The sequence below is a fragment of the Hyperolius riggenbachi genome, chromosome 4 (genome assembly GCF_040937935.1).
Source record: "Hyperolius riggenbachi isolate aHypRig1 chromosome 4, aHypRig1.pri, whole genome shotgun sequence".
Taxonomy (NCBI): Eukaryota; Metazoa; Chordata; class Amphibia; order Anura; family Hyperoliidae; genus Hyperolius; species Hyperolius riggenbachi.
In genome coordinates, this window is record NC_090649.1 from 151,025,920 (window position 1) to 151,046,305 (window position 20,386).

The 20,386-nt window shown below is 42.1% G+C and overlaps 1 protein-coding gene across 1 annotated transcript in view; it reads left to right on the top strand.

Moving 5' to 3' along the window:
• PCOLCE2 (procollagen C-endopeptidase enhancer 2) overlaps positions 1 to 20,386 on the top strand; it is an 83,500-nt gene that overhangs the window by 38,852 nt on the left and 24,262 nt on the right. Inside the window, exons 3-5 of the mRNA XM_068279250.1 lie at positions 14,874 to 15,129; positions 16,360 to 16,484; positions 17,970 to 18,106. Of these exons, the coding sequence (XP_068135351.1) occupies positions 14,874 to 15,129; positions 16,360 to 16,484; positions 17,970 to 18,106 (518 nt within the window). The remainder of the gene's footprint in view (positions 1 to 14,873; positions 15,130 to 16,359; positions 16,485 to 17,969; positions 18,107 to 20,386) is intronic.

The window sequence follows — 20,386 nt, forward strand, 5'->3', positions numbered from 1 at the left end:
TGATGGTGGCTCTTGGGTATCTGCAGTATATTGTTTTGTGTTCTATGATTTCTTCCTCCTGTCTGACTGCATGGACCATTAATTCTTGGCTAAACTAAGAGTTTACATTTATGAGACAGTCTGGTGAAAAACTGACTTAGAGGTGTTAGAACTATTTCTGAAAAATGAACTGCCTTATGATGTCTATGGGCCATTGAAGGGTGTGTTCATGTGAGTAATATCACAAGAAGAACTTTCCATACTAAAGAAGTTCTGGGCGAGGCTACCCAGGATCTCAAGTGTGTGGGGACCGGGTAGACTGAAAGCAATGCTTTGTATTGTGCCCATCTCATTCCAGTGAAAAGCCATTTTTAGCTTTAACTCTTCTGCTTATCATACATTATATGTAGAGGGTACACAGTATCTATGACCCAGAAGTCATTGGATCACCGTAAAGGTGGCCACACATGTTACAATTTTTCTTTTGATTCAAGTCAAACAATTTAATCCAATTTTTTGGTTGTTTGGAAGTTTTGAAGAAATGTTTTGATTTAACACATATGTATGTTTGAGATTGCCACAATTTCGGGAAAAAAAGATTGTAAATGTTGAACAAAGTATGGTTGGTTAGAAAACCTTTCTGCAGGGCAATCTTTCACTCAATAATCAACTTTTGACCATTTTGCATTTTCATAGAACTTTGTTTTCACTGTGACATTTATCACCAGTTTCTATCTCTGTACATCTATCAATATCTCACATGATCATCAGTTGCTGTTTATCATTACAATTACCACTGAACACCACATTGCTTCTCACAAATCTATATACCACAACTTATTTTGCTATAAACACACAATGTTTTCTGTTTATTAATTGTTTCTGGCTCTCAGGTCCTTAATCATAGCCATGGCTATGATTAAAGGGAACTTGTATTGAGTAAAATTATTTAAAATAAAAACATGAGGTAACTTAGAAAAGTAAAGTTCAATCAAATTAGGCAGGCACTAAGTTTGGTGAACTGGGATAATGTACTACAAGGGGAGGACACTGAAGGGAAATGGCAAGCTTTTAAACATATTCTCAATCAATATTGTAGTATGTTTATCCCATATGGAAACAAAATGTCTAGGAATAAAAAAAGGCCTCTATGGATGAATAGAAAGGTTAGGGATAAAATGAAGAGTAAAAGGAATGCCTATAAGGTCTTAAAACAGGAGGGGACAGAGGCTGCACTAAGCAATTATAAGGAGTGCAATCAAAATTGTAAAAAAGAAATTAGGCTGGCAAAGATCGAAGCTGAAAATCAAATCGCTAGGGATATCAAATCTAACCCAAAAAAGTTTTACAAGTACATCAACTCTAAAAAAAGAAAGGTTGACTGTATAGGAATCCTAAAGGATGAGGGTGGGAACTCAATGGTGGATGACAAAGGTAAGGCAGAGTTATTAAATGCTTTCTTTGCTTCCGTCTTCACAAAGGAAACAGCACTGTTGCAAATTACAGAGGCAGAAGAGTCTCAATCTTCTAACTGTAATATTAAATACTTAACGCAGGAAGAAGTAAAGGCAAGACTAAATAAATTAAAAATAGACAAGGCACCTGGCCCGGATAGCATGCATCCTCGGGTCCTAAGAGAATTAAGTTAAGTTATAGCTAAGCCCCTTTATCTTATCTTTTGTGACTCTCTTGCAACTGGCAGAGTCCCAGTGGATTGGTGTACAGCCCACGTTTTTCCCATTATTTAAGAAGGGCAAAAAATCTGATCCAGGAAATTATAGACCTGTAAGCTTAACATCAGTTGTATAAAAACTATTTGAGGGGTTAATAAGAGATACTATACATGACTTCATAGTAGAAAATAATCTTAGTTCTCAGCATTAACATGGGTTTACTAAAGACAGGTCCTGTTTGACTAACATGCTCAGCTTTTATGAGGTAGTGAATGCTAATATGGATATTGGGAATGCTGTAGATGTGATATACTTGGACTTTGCAAAGGCCTTCGACACTGTTCCCCACAGAAGTCTGGTGCAAAAGTTGAGGATGCAAGGACTGGGGAAGAGTTTATGTGCATGGATAGAGAACTGGCTAATGGGCAGAAAACAAAGAGTTGTGGTCAATGGATCGTACTCAAAATGGGAGACTGTTAGCAGTGGGGTCCCACAGGGGTCTGTACTGGGTCCAGTGCTCTTCAATTTATTTATTAATGACCTAGTAGATGCAGTAGTGAGCAATGTTGCTATTTTTGCAGATGATACAAAATTGTGCAGAATCATCAACTCTCAGGAAGATAGTGTCATATTGCAACAGGATCTGGATAGGATGGCTATATGGGCACATACATGGCAAATGAAGTTCAATGTGTAACAAATGTAAAGTCATGCATTTTGGTCGTACCAATGGTCTAGCACCATACAAAATAAATGGGATACAGTTGGGGACATCAAACTTGGAGAAGGACTTAGGAGTACTCATCGACAACAAGTTAAATAATCGTACTCAATGCCAAGCCGCTGCAGCTAAAGCGAACAAAATTTTGGGATGCATTAAAAGGGAAATAAAAACTCGAGATGCTAGCATAATATTGCCCCTGTTTAACTCTCTAGTAAGGCCATATCTGGAATATGGAATTCAGTTCTGGGCACCACATTACAAAAAAGATATTGCAGTTTTAGAGCAGGTGCAGAGACGAGCTACAAAATTGATACGTGGGATGGAAGGTCTCGCTTACCAAGAAAGGTTAGATAAACTGGGTTTATTTAGTCTAGAGAAAAGACACCTTAGAGGAGATCTAATTAACATGTATAAATACATCAAAGGGCAATATAATCAAAGGGCAATATAATAGCTTGACGGATGAGCTTTTTGTCCCTAGGCCTTCTCAAAGGACTAGAGGACATGATCTGTGCATGGAGGAAAAACGTTTTAGCCATTTATTTAGGAAAGGGTTCTTTACAGTAAGAGTGATTAAGATGTGGAATGCATTGCCACAGGAAGTCGTTATGGCAAACTCTATACCTGCATTTAAAGGGGGCTTAGATGCTTTCCTTGCGTTGAAAGACATCCATGGCTACAATTACTAGGTTATGCCTAATGATGTTGATCCAGGGATTTTATCTGATTGCCATCTGGAGTCGGGAAGGAATTTTTCCCTTTTGGGGCTAATTGGACCATGCCTTGTGGGGGTTTTTTCGCCTTCCTCTGGATCAACAGGGGTATGTGGGGGACGGGCTGGAATTGTACTTTGTACTGGTTGAACTTGATGGACGTATGTCTTTTTTCAACCAAAATAACTATGTAACTATGTAACTTCAAATGAACATTACATACTGGTAGTTACCTTGCCGTCAGTTCCTCTCAGAAGCTCACCATTTTCTTCTGACAATGATCCCTTCCAGTTCTGACAATATTTTGTCAGAACTGAAATATATCAGTTGCTGTCAGTTACAGCTGAGAGGAGAACTGATATGTCCATGTTTTCCTATGGCTCAAGTGGGTGATGTTACAGTTTAACTGTGTGCTGACCAGAAAGCTGTTATGGTGTAATGGCAATTTTCAAAATGGAGGACAGAGAATTCCATTGATCACAGTGGACAAACAGGACGCAGGAGAGGAAAAAGAGATTGAGGAGTAGACTACACAGGAGGTAAGTATGACTTGTGTGTGTTTATTTTGACTTTTAATTTCCAGTTCAGGTTTTCTTTAAGGACCTGAGAGTCCGAAACATGTCAGCGTGTTGCTTTTTACTATGTTGGGATATGTCCTAAATAAATGAATTTCTACTGAGACAAAGTGCTGATCAACTGACTTATTTAATTCCATTTATGCTGTATAATCACATGGTTGGTGTATCATATGTGTGTGACAATATTTTGTACATGTTATTCTTCTTTAAATTTGCTAATAAAAAGAAAGTTGAAAAAAAAGAAAAGAAACAGGAAACAAAAAGGAGGAGGTCCTTGCCCTTGCAAGCTTACAATCTGGAGAGTAGTGGGCTTGAGACACTGGGGAAATAGACAAAGGGTTTAGCAGATGAGGCAGGCAGATTTAAAGAGACACTGAAGCGAAAAATATATATGATATAATGAATTGGTTGTGTACTATGAATAATTACTAGAAGTTTAGCAGCAAAGAAAATATTCTCATATTTTTATTTTCAGGTATATAGTGTTTTTTCTAACATTGCACCATTCTATAATATGTGCAGATTACACACCACTCAGCATTCAAAATTATTCTTTCAGAGCAGTCTGTGAACTTATGACCTCTCCTCTGGCAGAGAAAAAGAAAATTGTTTACTAACAGTTGAGATAATAAAAGTCAGAAAACAGCCCTCTCCACGACTTTGAAAGTTGTAGAGCTTAATGGCTTTTTTTTGCATAGAGATAACAACTGGAGTTTCTTAACTCTTCCTGTACTGGAAACAATTAGACTGATGTATCTGATCTTAATGTTTTATTTCTTAGTTGTACTACACATACAAATCATAATATCATCATTTTTTTTTCGCTTTAGTGTCTCTTTAAGTTCTAGCTATAGCAAATTATAAGCTTGTCTGAAAAGGTGTGTCTTGAGGGTACATTTGAAAATTGCTAGGCTTGGAGCATGACAGATAGACTGTGGTAGAGAGTACAACTGATCGTTTTACAACTATTAGGTACAACTGATCGTTTTAATCAAATTGGGGTAACAACAAACAGCAACATTGTAACATGGGTGGCCACCTTAAGGAATATAGGTAAATGACCAGTTGTAGGTGACTGTAAGATCTGCCCATTTCCTACAAAACAAGAAAAATGTTGAAAAATCAGTTAGACCCATGTTTCCACACACACACACACACACACACACACACACACACACACACACTCATTTGGAGAGAGTCACAGCAGTAACAGACTGAATTCTTATTAATAGTTATGGAATCTGATGCTTGTGGTATTACCCCACCGTTGTTCTCTAGCATAATTAACCAGCTTTCTGGAGCCAAGTTTACATACTGAATATTTTTACTGAACACCAAAGCTGAATCAAGTTATGAATATAAAGTACTGTAATCTAATACACGCTCAGTCAGGCAAGCAAAACATAGACAGGGTCACATTACAGTTCATTTCTTAAAGTAATTGCTTCCATGTGGGGTGTGATTATGTGACAGGGGATAGCCTCACCCAAACACAGCATCTAGGCACCATATCATATTCAATGTTATTCACATTATAAGAAAATGTGTTTCTTTTTCTACAGAAATGAGTATTGTTTTTGTTTATGTCAAGTGCACTAAAAATATCCTCTATTAATCACACGCTGGGTTAAATATTTAAATTATGCAAATTCACCTATATGATGCTGTTAATTATCATGTAGGACTAATATAGCTTGCAGCTTTATACTGAATACAAGCTAGTCAACCCAACAAGGGACCCTGTCAGGCTGGATTCCAATGCACATCTTCACACCCCCCACCACAATAATTGCTCATGGCATGCCTTGTGTTGGAAGTGCATGGCAAAGAAAAAAATAAAACCATTTGGTTATTTGAAGCATACCTACTTTATTACATGTTCTGTGTAGCACAGGTAACCAGAGCACAGGTAACTGAAATATTGTACAAAAGGCACTGGAACACCTTCCATGTGTAAATACTCATAAAATGATCAATTTTATCTGTTTATTTGGGTGGTGCCTTATCCTGCCTCCTTTTTAAAGTTTCTTGGCCCTCAACCATAGGAACAGGGTACTTTGCTAGCATGCAAACTTGTCTTCTGGCTTCTGTGATTTATCAGGTTAATTATTATTATAATGTATTGTATATTGTCTTGTCACTTAACTGTCCCTCAGAGGGGCTCACAATCTAATCTCTACCATAGTCATATGTCTGTGTACGTATTGTGTAGTGTATGGATCGTAGTCTAGGGCCAATTTAGAGGGAAGCCAATTTACTTATCTGTATGTACGGTAGGAGGGAACAGGATTGCCCGGAAGAAACCCGCACAGACACAGGAGAACATAGAAACTCTGGGTTGATAAAACTTGGGGGCTATGCTATTTTTTAACATTTTATTTCTTACACTTTCTTACACACAGAAACAGTGGGCCATCTGCAGCTAACCTGAGTGCTCAGTGATAAATAGGCAGCCATGCATATGTGTATACAGGGCCGAGCCTGGGCGGGTGCAAGGCACCCGGACGCGTGCCTCTGAGAGGCGCCGCCCGGCCGCTGCTCTCCCCCTGTGGCCGCCGCTCCCTCCCTCCTTCTAGCCGCCGGCGCCGCCGCGTCAGACCTCAATCAGGTGCTAGGACCTAGCACGCCGCACTGATATACGGAAGTGACATCACCCTTCTTACTGGTCGGGTCACCCGCTGATTGAGGTCTGAAGCTGCTGCCAGGAGAGGGGGGAGCGGCAGCGGCGGTGGGAGGGGAGGGTTGGGTGCGCTCCTGTCACTCACTACCTAAACGAGGACCCTATACCCCCTGGCTACATATACTGGTCACATATACCCCCTGGCTACATATACTGGTCACATATACCCCCTGGCTACATATACTGGTCACATATACACGCTGGCTACATATACTGATCACATATACCCCTGGCTACATATCCTGGGCACATATTACCCCCTGGCTACATATCCTGGGCACATATACCCCCTGGCTACATATCCTGGGCACATATAACCCCTGGCTACATATCCTGGGCACATATTACCCCCTGGCTACATATCCTGGGCACATAATACCCCCTGGCTACATATCCTGGGCACATATACCCCCTGGCTACATATCCTGGGCACATATAACCCCTGGCTACATATCCTGGGCACATATTACCCCCTGGCTACATATCCTGGGCACATAATACCCCCTGGCTACATATCCTGGGCACATATACCCCCTGGCTACATATCCTGGGCACATATATCCGCTGGCTACATATCCTGGGCACATATACCCCCTGGCTACATATCCTGGGCACATATACCCCCTGGCTACATATCCTGGGCACATATACCCCCTGGCTACATATCCTGGGCACATATACCCCCTGGCTACATATCCTGGGCACATATACCCCCTGGCTACATATCCTGGGCACATATACCCCCTGGGCACATATACCCCCTGGCTACATATCCTGGGCACATATACCCCCTGGCCTCATATCCTGGGCACATATAACCCCTGGCCACATATCCTGGGCACATATACCCCCTGGCTACATATCCTGGGCACATATACCCCCTGGCTACATATCCTGGGCACATATACCCCCTGGCTACATATCCTGGGCACATATACCCCCTGGCTACATATCATGGGCACATATACCCCCTGGCTACATATCCTGGGCACATATTACCCCCTGGCTACATATCCTGGGCACATATACCCCCTGGCTACATATCCTGGGCACATATACCCCCTGGCTACATATCCTGGGCACATATACCCCCTGGCTACATATTCTGGGCACATATACCCCCTGGCTACATATCCTGGGCACATATACCCCCTGGCTACATATCCTGGGCACATATACCCCCTGGCTACATATCCTGGGCACATATACCCCCTGGCTACATATCCTGGGCACATATACCCCCTGGCTACATATCCTGGGCACATATACCCCCTGGCTACATATCCTGGGCACATATACCCCCTGGCTACATATCCTGGGCACATATACCCCCTGGCTACATATCCTGGGCACATATACCCCCTGGCTACATATCCTGGGCACATATACCCCCTGGCTACATATCCTGGGCACATATACCCCCTGGCTACATATCCTGGGCACATATACCCCCTGGCTAGCTACATATCCTAGGCACATATACCCCCTGGCTACATATCCTGGGCACATATTACCCCCTGGCTACATATCCTGGGCACATATACCCCCTGTCTACATATCCTGGGCACATATACCCCCTGGCCACATATCCTGGGCACATATACCCCCTGGCCACATATCCTGGGCACATATACCCCCTGGCTACATATCCTGGGCACATATACCCCCTGGCTACATATCCTGGTCACATATACCCCCTGGCTACATTTACATTTACTGGTGAAAATCTGTCTTATTATGTATTCTGGGGACACTGGCTGTTTGTCATTATGTGCATTTACTGGTGAAAATCTGTCTTATGTGCATTTGCTGGTGAAAATCTGTCTTATTATGTGCATTTGCTGGTGAAAAGCTGTCTTATTATGTGCATTTGCTGGTGAAAAGCAGTCTCTTGTTATGTGCATTTGCTGGTGAAAAGCAGTCTCTTGTTATGTGCATTTGCTGGTGAAAAGCAGTCTCTTGGTTTGTGCATTTGCTGGTGAAAAGCAGTCTCTTGTTATGTGCATTTGCTGGTGAAAAGCAGTCTCTTGTTATGTGCATTTGCTGGTGAAAAGCAGTCTCTTGTTGCGTGCATTTGCTGGTGAAAAGCAGTCTCTTGTTATGTGCATTTGCTGGTGAAAAGCAGTCTCTTGTTATGTGCATTTGCTGGTGAAAAGCAGTCTTTTGTTATGTGCATTTGCTGGTGAAAAGCGGTCTCTTGTTATGTGCATTTACTGGGGAAAAGCGGTCTCTTGTTATGTGCATTTACATGGGGAAAAGCTGTCTCTTATGTGCATTTAGTGGGGAAATTTTGTCAGTAAAAATAATCTTTTGTCAGTAAATTTTTAGGTATTTGTCAGTAAAAAATAACGTGAAAGGTTGGCAACACTGGCAGGATGTGTGGCGCAACGGGAAAGATACAGGCAGCCCACCTTGGGCTTGGCAGGGGGGAGGAGCCGACGTCAGCGAGCGAGAGTAGGGTGGCCGCATGCAGCCATACATACGTAGTGTGTGACTGCGTCGCACTCGCAGAGCCTCTCAATCTGAGTCAGTCCAGAGACTAGCAGACTCGCAGGAAGCCAAAGCCAGCCAGGAGCAAGCCCATGGAAGAGGGGTAGGAATGGGGTATCACATGCATGCGTAAAGAGGTGGAAGGTGTGGGTGTGATTAGGCAGGACATGGGTGTGGTTATGTGGTTGGGCGCGGTTAATTTAACCACTCCCATAGGCGCTAGAGAAAATCTTGCACCCAGGTGCCAGGCACCCCAGGCTCACCCCTGTGTGTATACTATTCCCTGTCCATTCCTGTGGAGCCAATCATAGCTCATTATGTGCAAAGAGTCACAGAAGTGTTCTGGGCAGAAAGCAGTTTTCTATTCATTTGGCTTATTTGGTTCTTGTTGTAGGGACTTTTGCCCACTTACCTTGCAGATCTTTTCTTATTCCAAGATGTTCTTGGGCCTCTTGCATGAACATTCTGTATAAGATAAAGACTGTAAGTGCCATTTCACAAATCTCTAGCTTGTTTTTCTTGACATGGATTTTAAGGGGTGTTTTACGTTTGTGGTTGTTAACTGAAGCTCAAGCTTTAGAGTATCTAAAAAAGAAACAGGTGAAAGCATCTAAATGCTCTGAAGGCTTAACTAGATAACGACCACTCCACGCCAATTGGCATGGACGTGGCCCCAGGACCGCTCAACGCCAATTGCGATTGCGCTCACATCTCCGCTTGAGTGACGGAGCTCATCAGTCTCCCAGGCTGAGGCTTATGACAGCCGATTGCTGTGATTGGCTGGCAGGGGGGAGGGAGGGGCAGGAAATTAAATAAATAAAAAATAGGACATTTTATAAAAAGAAACAAATAAACAACCAAAGAGCGATCAGAGCCCACCAACAGGATGCACAAAGAAAGGATAGCTGGGTCTCAACCTGGATTTTGCAATTATAGCTGTGGCTTTATTAGCACCATAGTAGCAGAAAACACAACGTTTTGGCCGCAAGGCCTTTATCAAGTGTTACCAAATACAATCCAAACCCACATATAAATCAGTAAAAGACGTTAAAACACACCCTCTAAGGGGCGGGCACAAACTTAATTATGGAAATTAGGTAAAGAGAGACATCAGCATTTAAAGGAACAGTAATAAACAATCTCATAAAAAGCATTTCAAGCTAAAGTCATCAGGATGCTCTGTTGGTGGGCAGAAAAGGGGGGGGGGGGAGCTGCAGTGGCCTAAATTGTAAAAAATAGCTTGGTCACTAGAGGGTGTAAGCCTACGATCCTCAAGTGGTTAAAGTGTACCTGAGGCGATCTGTGACATGATGAGATAAACATGTGTATGTACAGTGCAAAACATATGAATAACCAGGCTGTTTTTCTTTTCTTCTTTTGATGCCTGAAAGAGTTAATTTTGAGGCATGCAATTCACTGCTTCTCTCTTGTCTATACCTTGTCCAGAATATAGTAAACCTCAGTGATAAGCAAATTACAGCCATACAAATTTTCCTGACAGAATATGACTTCTGAGGGCAGGAGAGAGATAGAAAAAGTTCAATAGTCCATGTGTTTTAACTCTAGGACACTTAATAGACTGCCAGTGAGCAGAGACAATAAAACATTTGATCTACTTTGTAAATGTTTAAATATAGAATAAAACCACAGGATATTTAAAAAAGTCGATTTTAGGAGTAAGAAGATAAATACAATTGTTTATCTCATCAGATTATTTTGACCTCTGCTTCACTTTGATGAAATATTTATGGTCAAAAAACCTCACAAAAAGTCTTAATAAAAAGGACAAGTGGAAAGGTGTTAAGACTTTTGCACCAGCACCACTTCTGTTGTTCAATGTCACCAATTGCTCTTTTAGGATTGCTTCACAGTATAGTAAAAATACTTACCAATTACATGTTGGGAAGTCAGAGATGTATAAGCAAGCAATATGCTCCTATTTTAAGATGATGCAGAGAAATCATTACAGATTATTTTGCAAACTACAGACAGGTTTTGCATATTTAATTGGAGTAAATTACTGCAGTAGCGGTTTAATAATTTTCATTTTGCAGAATTAACTTACTATGTAATTTGATTTGGATTGATCAAACAGTTCCGTACATTTTTAGACGCTTTGCTTTAACCACCCGGAGGTGAATGGTGGACAACATAAAATGAGAACTCTTTTTATGTAGTCATCTTTTAGAAGATTACTAAAGCAGTATTTTTAGCTGCTGTAGTGATGTCATAGAACAAGTACAAGTTATACTTGAATGCTTCTACATTTCCTGCACTATGCAAAGCCAATCATTATCTTTAGTTTCTTTCAAGGGGTATGAATCAGACTGGAGAGAGAGTCAGTCTGAGGAATGTGCAGGGTTTTTCATTAGGCATTGTTGGAAGCTTTTGTTTGTACACATGTAGAAGGACTGTTGCCCTTTGGGGTTCGGAACTCAGGTTGGTGCTGAGTTTTGTACAGACCCATCGCTGACTTGCAGTCTAGCAATGCATTCTGTTGTTATGAAGGGGAGGAAGGCGGAGCATAAAGGGGGAGTAGGAGGGCAATGCCTTCTGCCTGTGCTCATCCAAGGCAATCCAACTATCGAATCTTTCACTGACGCATTAAGGGGGACTGAGAGCCTCTGTACACACACTAGATTTTGTGTAGAGGCCACCGTAACTGATAGTCTCGGCCAGAGGTCCCAAAACTTTTTCGGTCAAGGGCCGGGTCAACATACTTCAGACTGCTAGGGGGTGGAGTATACATGAAATGATGTAGAAAAACATACCATTGAGCCTAGGTATTGTAGACAGCGCCTATTAACATGGGCAGTCCTCATATCTCCCATTTACCAGAGCAGATGTTATGCCCCCAACACAGCATGTGCAGATGTTATGCCCCCAACACAGCATGTGCAGATAGTATCCATCCCAACACAGTATGTGCAGATAGTATGCACTCCACCACCGCATGTGCAGATAGTATGCAATACACCACAGCATGTGCAGATAGTATCCCTCCCAACACAGCATGTGCAGATAGAATACCTCTCAACACAGTATGTGCAGATAGTATGCACTCCACAACCGCATGTGCAGAATAGTATGCAATCCACCACAGCATGTGCAGATAGTATGCAATCCACTACCGCATGATCAGATAGTATGCAATCCACCACAGCATGTGCAGATAATATCCCTCCCAACACAGAATGTGTAGATTGTATGCAGTCCACAACCGCATGTGCAGATAGTATGCAATCCACCACCGCATGTGCAGATAGTATGCAATCCACCACAGCATGTGCAGATAGTATCCCTCCCAACACAGAATGTGCAGATTGTATGCACTCCACAACCGCATGTGCAGATGGTATGCAATCCACCACCGCATGTGCAGATAGTATCCCTCCCAACACAGTATGTGCAGATAGTATGCACTCCACAACCGCATGTGCAAATAGTATACCCCCCCAACACAGCATGTGCAGATAGTATGCCATCCACCACCGCATGTGCAGATAGTATGCAATCCACCACAGCATGTGCAGATAGTATCTCTTCCAACACAGAATGTGCAGATTGTATGCACTCCACAACCGCATGTGCAGATAGTATACCCCCCCCCCCCCCCCCCACAACAAAGCATGTGCAGATAGTATGTAATTCACCACCGCATGTGCAGATAGTATGCCACCAATACAGTGCATATATTGTGACCGTAACATAGAAAGTCATATGTGAGCCATAATTTCACCCAATGGCCTGCCAAAGCCTGCAGCACAATCTCACCCATACACACATGATCTCTGTAGAAACATATGCAGTACAACCCTCCATTTCCCCTTCACAAAGTAACCATAACATTCCTGCACAGCACTGATCAAAATATATGTGATAATGCTTGTCATCCCCTCTACCCAGAAGCCAGCAAATGACTGCTTTCTGGCTTCCATGTGGAAGGGTGATGCCAGAACTGCTATTCTATATGCAGGTAGTGTTGGGCGAACAGTGTTCGCCACTGTTAGGGTTCTGCAGAACATCACCCTGTTCGGGTGATGTTCGAGTTCGACCGTTCGGCCATATGGCCGAACTAAGAGCGCATGGCCGAACGTTCGGCTAGCGCTGTGATTGGCCGAACGGGTCACGTGGTTCGGACCCGAACGCGCTCTGATTGGCCGAACGGGTCACATGGTTCGGGTAAATAAATACCCAATCCACGTCATTTCTCCGCCATTTGTCTGTGGGTTTAGCTTTGGGTAGGCAGGCAGGGTATTTCTCTCTCCAGCCAGGCTAGCCAGGGTCCCCCCAGTCATTGTGTCGCTGCTGGGAACAGTAGTACACCGCTCACCCACACTATATAGCATTGTGTTTACTGCCACTCTGTGTACACCGCTCACCCACCACTGTATAGCATTGTGTTTACTGTCACTCTGTGTCTCTGCTGGGAACAGTAGTACACCGCTCACCCGCCACTGTATAGCATTGTGCTCTGTGTCGCTGCTGGGAATAGTAGTACACCGCTCACCCACCACTGTATAGCATTGTGCTCTGTGTCGTTGCTGGGAACAGTAGTACACCGCTCACCCACCACTGTATAGCATTGTGCTCTGTGTCGCTGCTGGGAATAGTAGTACACCGCTCACTTTCCACTGTATAGCATTGTGCTCTGTGTCGCTGCTGGGAATAGTAGTACACCGCTCACCCACCACTGTACAATCAATTTTCTCAAAAACTATAAGCTCTTTTTCAAATATTTATTCTTGTACCCACTCCCAAGGTGCACATACCCTGCAAATTTGGGGTATGTAGCATGTAAGGAAGCTTTACAAAGCACGAAAGTTCGGGTCCCCATTGACTTCCATTATGTTCGGAGTTCGGCGCGAACACCCGAACATCGCGGCCATGTTCGGCGAACGTTCGCGAACCCGAACATCCAGGTGTTCGCCCAACACTATATGCAGGCCACCAATATTTAAAGATGCAGTAGAACGCATCTATAAGTAATACAGTACAAAAGCCTCAGGGGGCCGCATTCGGCCCACGGGCCATAGTTTGAGGACCACTGGCCTAGACCAAGAACGTCTGACATGTGTGCAAGGCTTTAGTAATTCACATGTCCCATGATACTATGTTGTGCTGTATCCCTATCACTTTGTGATTGTAATTATATTCATGTGGTTAATAAATAGTGGTCCCAGAGCACCAAATGACTGGCAGCAATGAGATTTTAAGCAGCACGATTGCTGTACATTGCTGAGTGTATCCATGTATAGGCCTTTGTTTTTATTTCCCCAAAGAAAAAAACAATACATTAAAAGAAATCATTGTTAGAAACATAAGGTCAAATATAAATATGTACATCAAGACCAATATATACATTTCAGTTAAATGCAACTTTAAAAGGAACCTGAGAGAGACATATGGGGGCTGCAGCTGCCATATTTATTTCCTTTTAAACAATACAAGTTGCCTGGCACTACTGTTTTTTGGTTAATAATGTCTGAATCAGACGAAAGCATGCAACTTATATTGTCAGACTTCAGTCAGAGACATCTGATTTACATGCTTGTGTAGGTTCTATGGCTAAAAGTATTAGAGGCAGAGGATCAGCATGACAGCCTGTAAATGTGCATTGTTGAAAAGGAAATAAATATAGATGCCAGGCTCTACATGTCTCTCACTTCAGGTTCCCTTTAAATATATAGATGATGCTTAAGTGAAGAACACTACAGTACACTGAAGCAACAAGAACAAAGGAGGAAGCCTAATGAAATGAAAGGGGCTGTCTAAAATCAAAGGGGAGAAAACTAGGCTAGATATTGCAAAAGAAACCCCAGTCTTCAAATATGGAAGTAGAATATAATATACAGTATGTATTAGTAAAATTCACTAAATTCATTTCAGAATTCAGAAGTCCCAAGCAACTCAACACAATGTTCCAGCCAAACCATAAGGTTTAAATGTTGATTTGTGTACACAAGTATTTTATGGAGAAAACCTAGATGCTAGTAGTACTACTAGTACCAGTAATAAGGCCAACTCTTTTTTCAGGTCCCAGAGGGGAAGGTGGTCGTCTTGTCTTTCCGTTTCATTGACTTGGAGAGTGACAATCTCTGCCGATATGACTTTGTGGATGTATACAATGGCCATTCCAACGGGCAACGCATTGGTCGTTTCTGTGGTACTTTTAGACCTGGAGCACTGGTATCCAGCAGCAACAAGATGTTGGTCCAAATGGTGTCAGATGCAAACACAGCAGGAAATGGTTTCATAGCAATGTTCTCTGCAGCAAAACCCAACGAAAGAGGTACAGTGTTCACACTTCATGCAATATTCACAGGTGCTTAAAACAGATCATATTTACAGGGATTTTTCCTACAATGGTCTTCAGATTTTATTTTCCAGATAAGAAACAAATACATGTATTATTTTCACAATAAAATAATTAATACCACCTGGAAGTGTAGATAATATGCAACGTCAGTGATTCTTAATGATTTAAAGAGACACTGAAGCGGAAAAAAAAATGATATAATGAATTGGTTGTGTACTATGAATAATTACTAGAAGATTAGCAGCAAAGAAAATATTCTCATACTTTTATTTTCAGGTATATAGTGTTTTCCTAACATTGCATTATTCTATAATATGTGCAGATTACACAACACTCAGCATTCAAAATTATTCTTTCAGAGCAGTCTGTGAAGTAATGACATCTCCTCTAGCAGAGGAAAAGTAAATAGTCCAGGAACAGTTGAGATAATAAAAGTCAGATAACAGCCCTCTCCACGACTAACTTAGTCGGAGAGTTAATGGCTTGTTTGCATAGAGATAACTGGAGTTTCTCAACTCTTCCTGTACTGGAAACATTAAGACACAGTGGTTTTCAGACTTTAAAGTCAGAAATTCCAGAAGTGACCCGGAGGCTGGCCCGGAGCATCGGTAAGTGGCTGCGCGGGCACTGACATCTGCGGGGGACCATTAGAAGCCCCGGGTAAGTTCAACTCTTGTTCCCCTTACCCCCCTACAGTACTCCTTTAAAGAAATCTGAGGTGAGCGTGATATGGAGGCTGCTTTATTGACTTCCTTTTAAACAATACCAGTTGCCTGGTAGTCCTGCTGATCTCTTTGGCTATGGTAGTGTCTAAATCACATACCTGAAACAAGCATATGGCTATTCTAGTCAGACTTTAGTCAGAGCACCTGATGTGCATGCTTGTTCAGTGTCTATGGTTAAAAGTGTTAGAGGCACAGGATCAAGAAGACAGCCAGGTAACTTTCATTTTTTAAATGGAAATCAATGTGGCAGCCTCCATACCACTCTCACCTCGGGTTCCCTTTAAGATACGAAACCTATTTATGACATTAGTTTATGAAACACATAACTACTATCACACCAGTAAATGTTATGCCATAAGGTAGCTTTGCTTCAGTACATTTTAGCGAGACAACTCTTTGCTTAGTGCACCATATTCTGTGGGGATTGAGTTGAAGAGCCTCCTGTGCAGGTCACGTAGTGCATTGTCTGTGATTACAGGAGATCAGTATTGTGGGGGAAGACTGGATAAACCTATCGGAAGCTTTAAAACACCAAACTGGCCGGAACGGGACTATCCTGCCGGAGTCACATGCTCCTGGCACATTTTGGCACCAAAACATCAGGTGAGTTATTTGTTATTCATATTGTTAAAATAAGGCTTTTACATTTTTGGCTTTCATTCTAAAGTATTGTAATTCATTGCAAATAACAAATATAGCTGTTTAAATATTTAGTGCTACCAGTAATACGGTATTAGCATAATTGGTAGTAGTGGAGTGAATGGTTGGTTACTGATTACTAGTATTCAAAGCACATGCATAGGTGATTATTACCACTACAGCAACAGCAAAGCAAATCAGGAAAAAGGGGCACTGGAGCCTTTATGGAAAAATTCGGCGCCTATTATAAAAGTTGAATTGCAGCAACGAATGGAAATTTGGGCCCACTGTGGCGCCCGCATCCGGGCGCTGAAATTAACATTCTTTGTCCCAAGCAGCTTTTATAATGGCCCCAAAAAGAAGTAAAATGTTGGCACAATTCATCAGGCACCTCCGGGCGCCGAAATTTTGTTCATGGCTCTGTGGCAGAGGGGGGGGGGGGGGGGAGAGGGGGGGTAAAGGTTTATGCAGGGGGTTAAGGTCAGGTCCACGGGGGAAGTGCTAGGCACCACCAGCGGGGTCTTAGGGTTAGACACCACTCGGGGTGGTCTTGGGGTTAGGCATCACCGGGGGGGGGGAGGTCTTAGTGTTAGGCACCACCAGAGGTGGTCTTAACATTGGGCACCACCAGGGTGGGGTCTTAGGGTTTGGCACCATTAGGGGGGGGTCTTAAGGCTAGGCACCTCGGGGGGGAAGTCTGAGCATCGAAAGAGGGAGGGTTCTGTATGAAAGTAGGGTTAAGTTTAGCCATAGTAAAATCAGATATTTATTTTACTATGAGAATCCAGCAGTAAAATATCGCTAATTTAAGTGATATTCCACTAGCCGCAATCCCCTGCACTTTTTATGCCTTTATGCCCAGCAAAGAAAGCAACTAAAGGAGGGCCCTAAGTGGGTAAATCAAGTCCAGGCATCCTGAAGCAGCCAATGCATCTACATCCCCCTATTACTACACCACTGCTTACAGCAACATACAACAGAACCTAAGAGATCAGTGGCTGAAGAGTGTGAGAAGGCAAGTGAGAGCAGAATTTGGGTTTGGAGCAATTACTGAAGGAAGATGCACAAAGGTATAGGAGACTGAAGTGAAACTGTGTCTGCGAAGTGGTGGGTGAGACATGTGACATGAGAATGAATAGGTGTCTATGTAGTCAAAGACCAACACACAAATACCTCCCAGGGACAATATTAGTCAGCCTGGGTACACTGCACAATGGGGCATCTTCTTCTATATTAACTTGGTGTTTATTTTATCAGTGTGATAGATTAGTCAATATTTCACAAGACACAAAAAAATCTTTTATCAAGGTGGTAACAGATAAACAACCAATATCTGCTGTACTCTCCAGTGTGGGAAAGTGATGTGATATATACTTAATCAGTGCTTAGGGCTCCTAATGACATTTGCAAAATTCTAAATTGTAACAAATGACATCTATTTTATTTAAGGTTATAGAATTGAAGTTTGAGAAGTTTGATGTGGAGAGAGATAATTACTGCCGCTATGACTATGTTGCAATATTTAATGGAGCAGAAATGAATGATGCGAAAAGGATTGGGAAATTCTGCGGGGACAGCCCACCAGCGTGAGTACACATCAGGATGATTTAGACATATGTGTAATGATTATTTTGTTTAGAAAAAATCGATTTAACTCCTGCTGCCTTCACAGAATCCTGACTGCTGCTTCCGGCATCCCTGTCTGTAAAAACCTAAGCTGAGGATGTTCAAATCATGAACTTTCCAACTTAAAGGACAACTATCAAAAAATACATTTTTCTCAAGATGCCATAAATAAAAAGGAGTGACTTTGACCTAAAAGACTGTAGCTTTAAAAATAAACGAGAAGTCCCTTTCCCCTTGTTATACCTGCAGAACACTATTCCATAAAAGTATTGACGGGAGAGAGAGAGCAGCGGGAGAGCCTATGACTTCACAGAGGACGTTGCTTTGTTAAAGAGGAACTTCAGCCTAAACGTGGCTCTTTAATAGGACAACGTTCTGCAGGCATAGGAAGGGTAAAGGGCTCACTAATTTATTTTGAAGATACAGGCTACTACTACTACTACTACTAGTAACTTTAGTGCAAAGTCACTCATATTTATTAATAGCATCTTGAGAAAAATGTATTCTTTCATAGTTGTCATTTAAGGCCTGATTCCTATCTATGGCCTAGTGCACACCGAGCGGTTTTTGGAGCGATCCGCCGGCCGCATCCGCCTGTAAAAACGCTTGGCTAATGTATTGCAATGGGATAGTGCACACTGGCGGTTTGAGGTTTTTGCCAAGCCGCAAATGCGCCTCCTGCTGCACGTTTGCGGTTTTCGGAAGCGTTTCGTCCTCAATGTAAAGTATAGGAAAAACGCAAACCGCTCTGAAAAACGTTACTTCAGAGCGGTTTGCCAGACGTTTTTGTTACAGAAGCTGTTCAGTAACAGCTTTTACTGTAACAATATGTGTAATCTGCTACCCAAAAACTCACCCAAAACCGCTAGGTGTGTTTAGAAAACGTCTCTAAACATACCTAGAATCGCTCTGAAATCAGCTCTAAAAACCGCTAGCGTTTTGTGGATCTGCTAGCGGTTTTGGTGTGCACTGGGCCTAAGTCTCATAAGCCGCCTCACCTCCAGGCATAACAATTTATGGAGAGTGAAATGCATGTGGCAACCCTCTACAGCTTCCAAAATGGCCTATTCCTTGTGAGAGAAGGATGAAAGCATATCTTTTCTGACCAATCTATCCTTTTTAAGTATATTACACCTCTCTAAATGTACTTTATAATGCTTCTTGCACTTCATGCATTTTGTGTTTTCGCTACCAGTCAGTAAATTTTTGTAACACCTAATAGAACACCCCCTCCCCCATTCCCTAAAATTATTTTTAGGATTTTCCATCTTCCGCTGACTTGGTTACCCATAGTTGATACAAATGGGGTACACACCCCTGATACAATACTAGGTTTTTGTGATGTAAAAACTGAGACCACAGTAAATCATTTCAAAACGTTTTCCACCATTAATGTGACCAATAACCTGTGTAGTGCTATTGAAAAACAAACAAATATATTTGGGGATCATTGTATAAAAATAGAAACATTGTGCAAACATTGTTTAATTGTGCACATTATTAAACTAACACTGTGTTGAAGCACCTTTTGATTTATTTGCAGGATTCTGTCTTCTTGGGTACACCTGTCATCAATTAAAGAGACTCTGATTAACCCCACATAAAGCTGAGTTGTCGTACTAGGATTATCCAAGTTTCTGAGAGAGATTACAAAACATCAAATGGATCTCATTGATAAAGGTATCAGTCAGGAGAAGGGTACAAAGCAATTTCCACAGAATTGGACATGCCCTGAAACACAGTGAAGACAGACATCAAAAAGTGGAGAAAATATAGGACAACAGTAATGTGCAGCGAACTAGACCTTCCTTCAAAACTGATCAAGTTAAAAACTAGTCAAGGAGGATGCCAGGGAGGCTGCCAAAAGATTTACAGGCAACACTGAAGGAGCTGCAGGAATTTCTGGCAAGTACTGGTTGTGTACCACTTATGACAAAAATCCACCGTATTCTTCATATGTCTGGACTGTGGGGTGCAGTTGTTAGATTGAAGAAAAAGAAAAAAACATCCAGACTCCAAAAGGCTCCAAAAGCATGTGGGAAAAGGTATCATGATCTGATGAGACCAAAGTTGAACTTTTTGCCGTAGTTCCAAAAGGTATGATTGGCTCAAAAACAACATCAATAATAGAACACCATACCCACAGTGAAGCATGGTGGTAGCCGTATCATGTTTTGAGGTTGCTTTAGATCTGGAGCTTTAGTCAATGTGGAAGGAATTATAAACGGATTGAAATACCA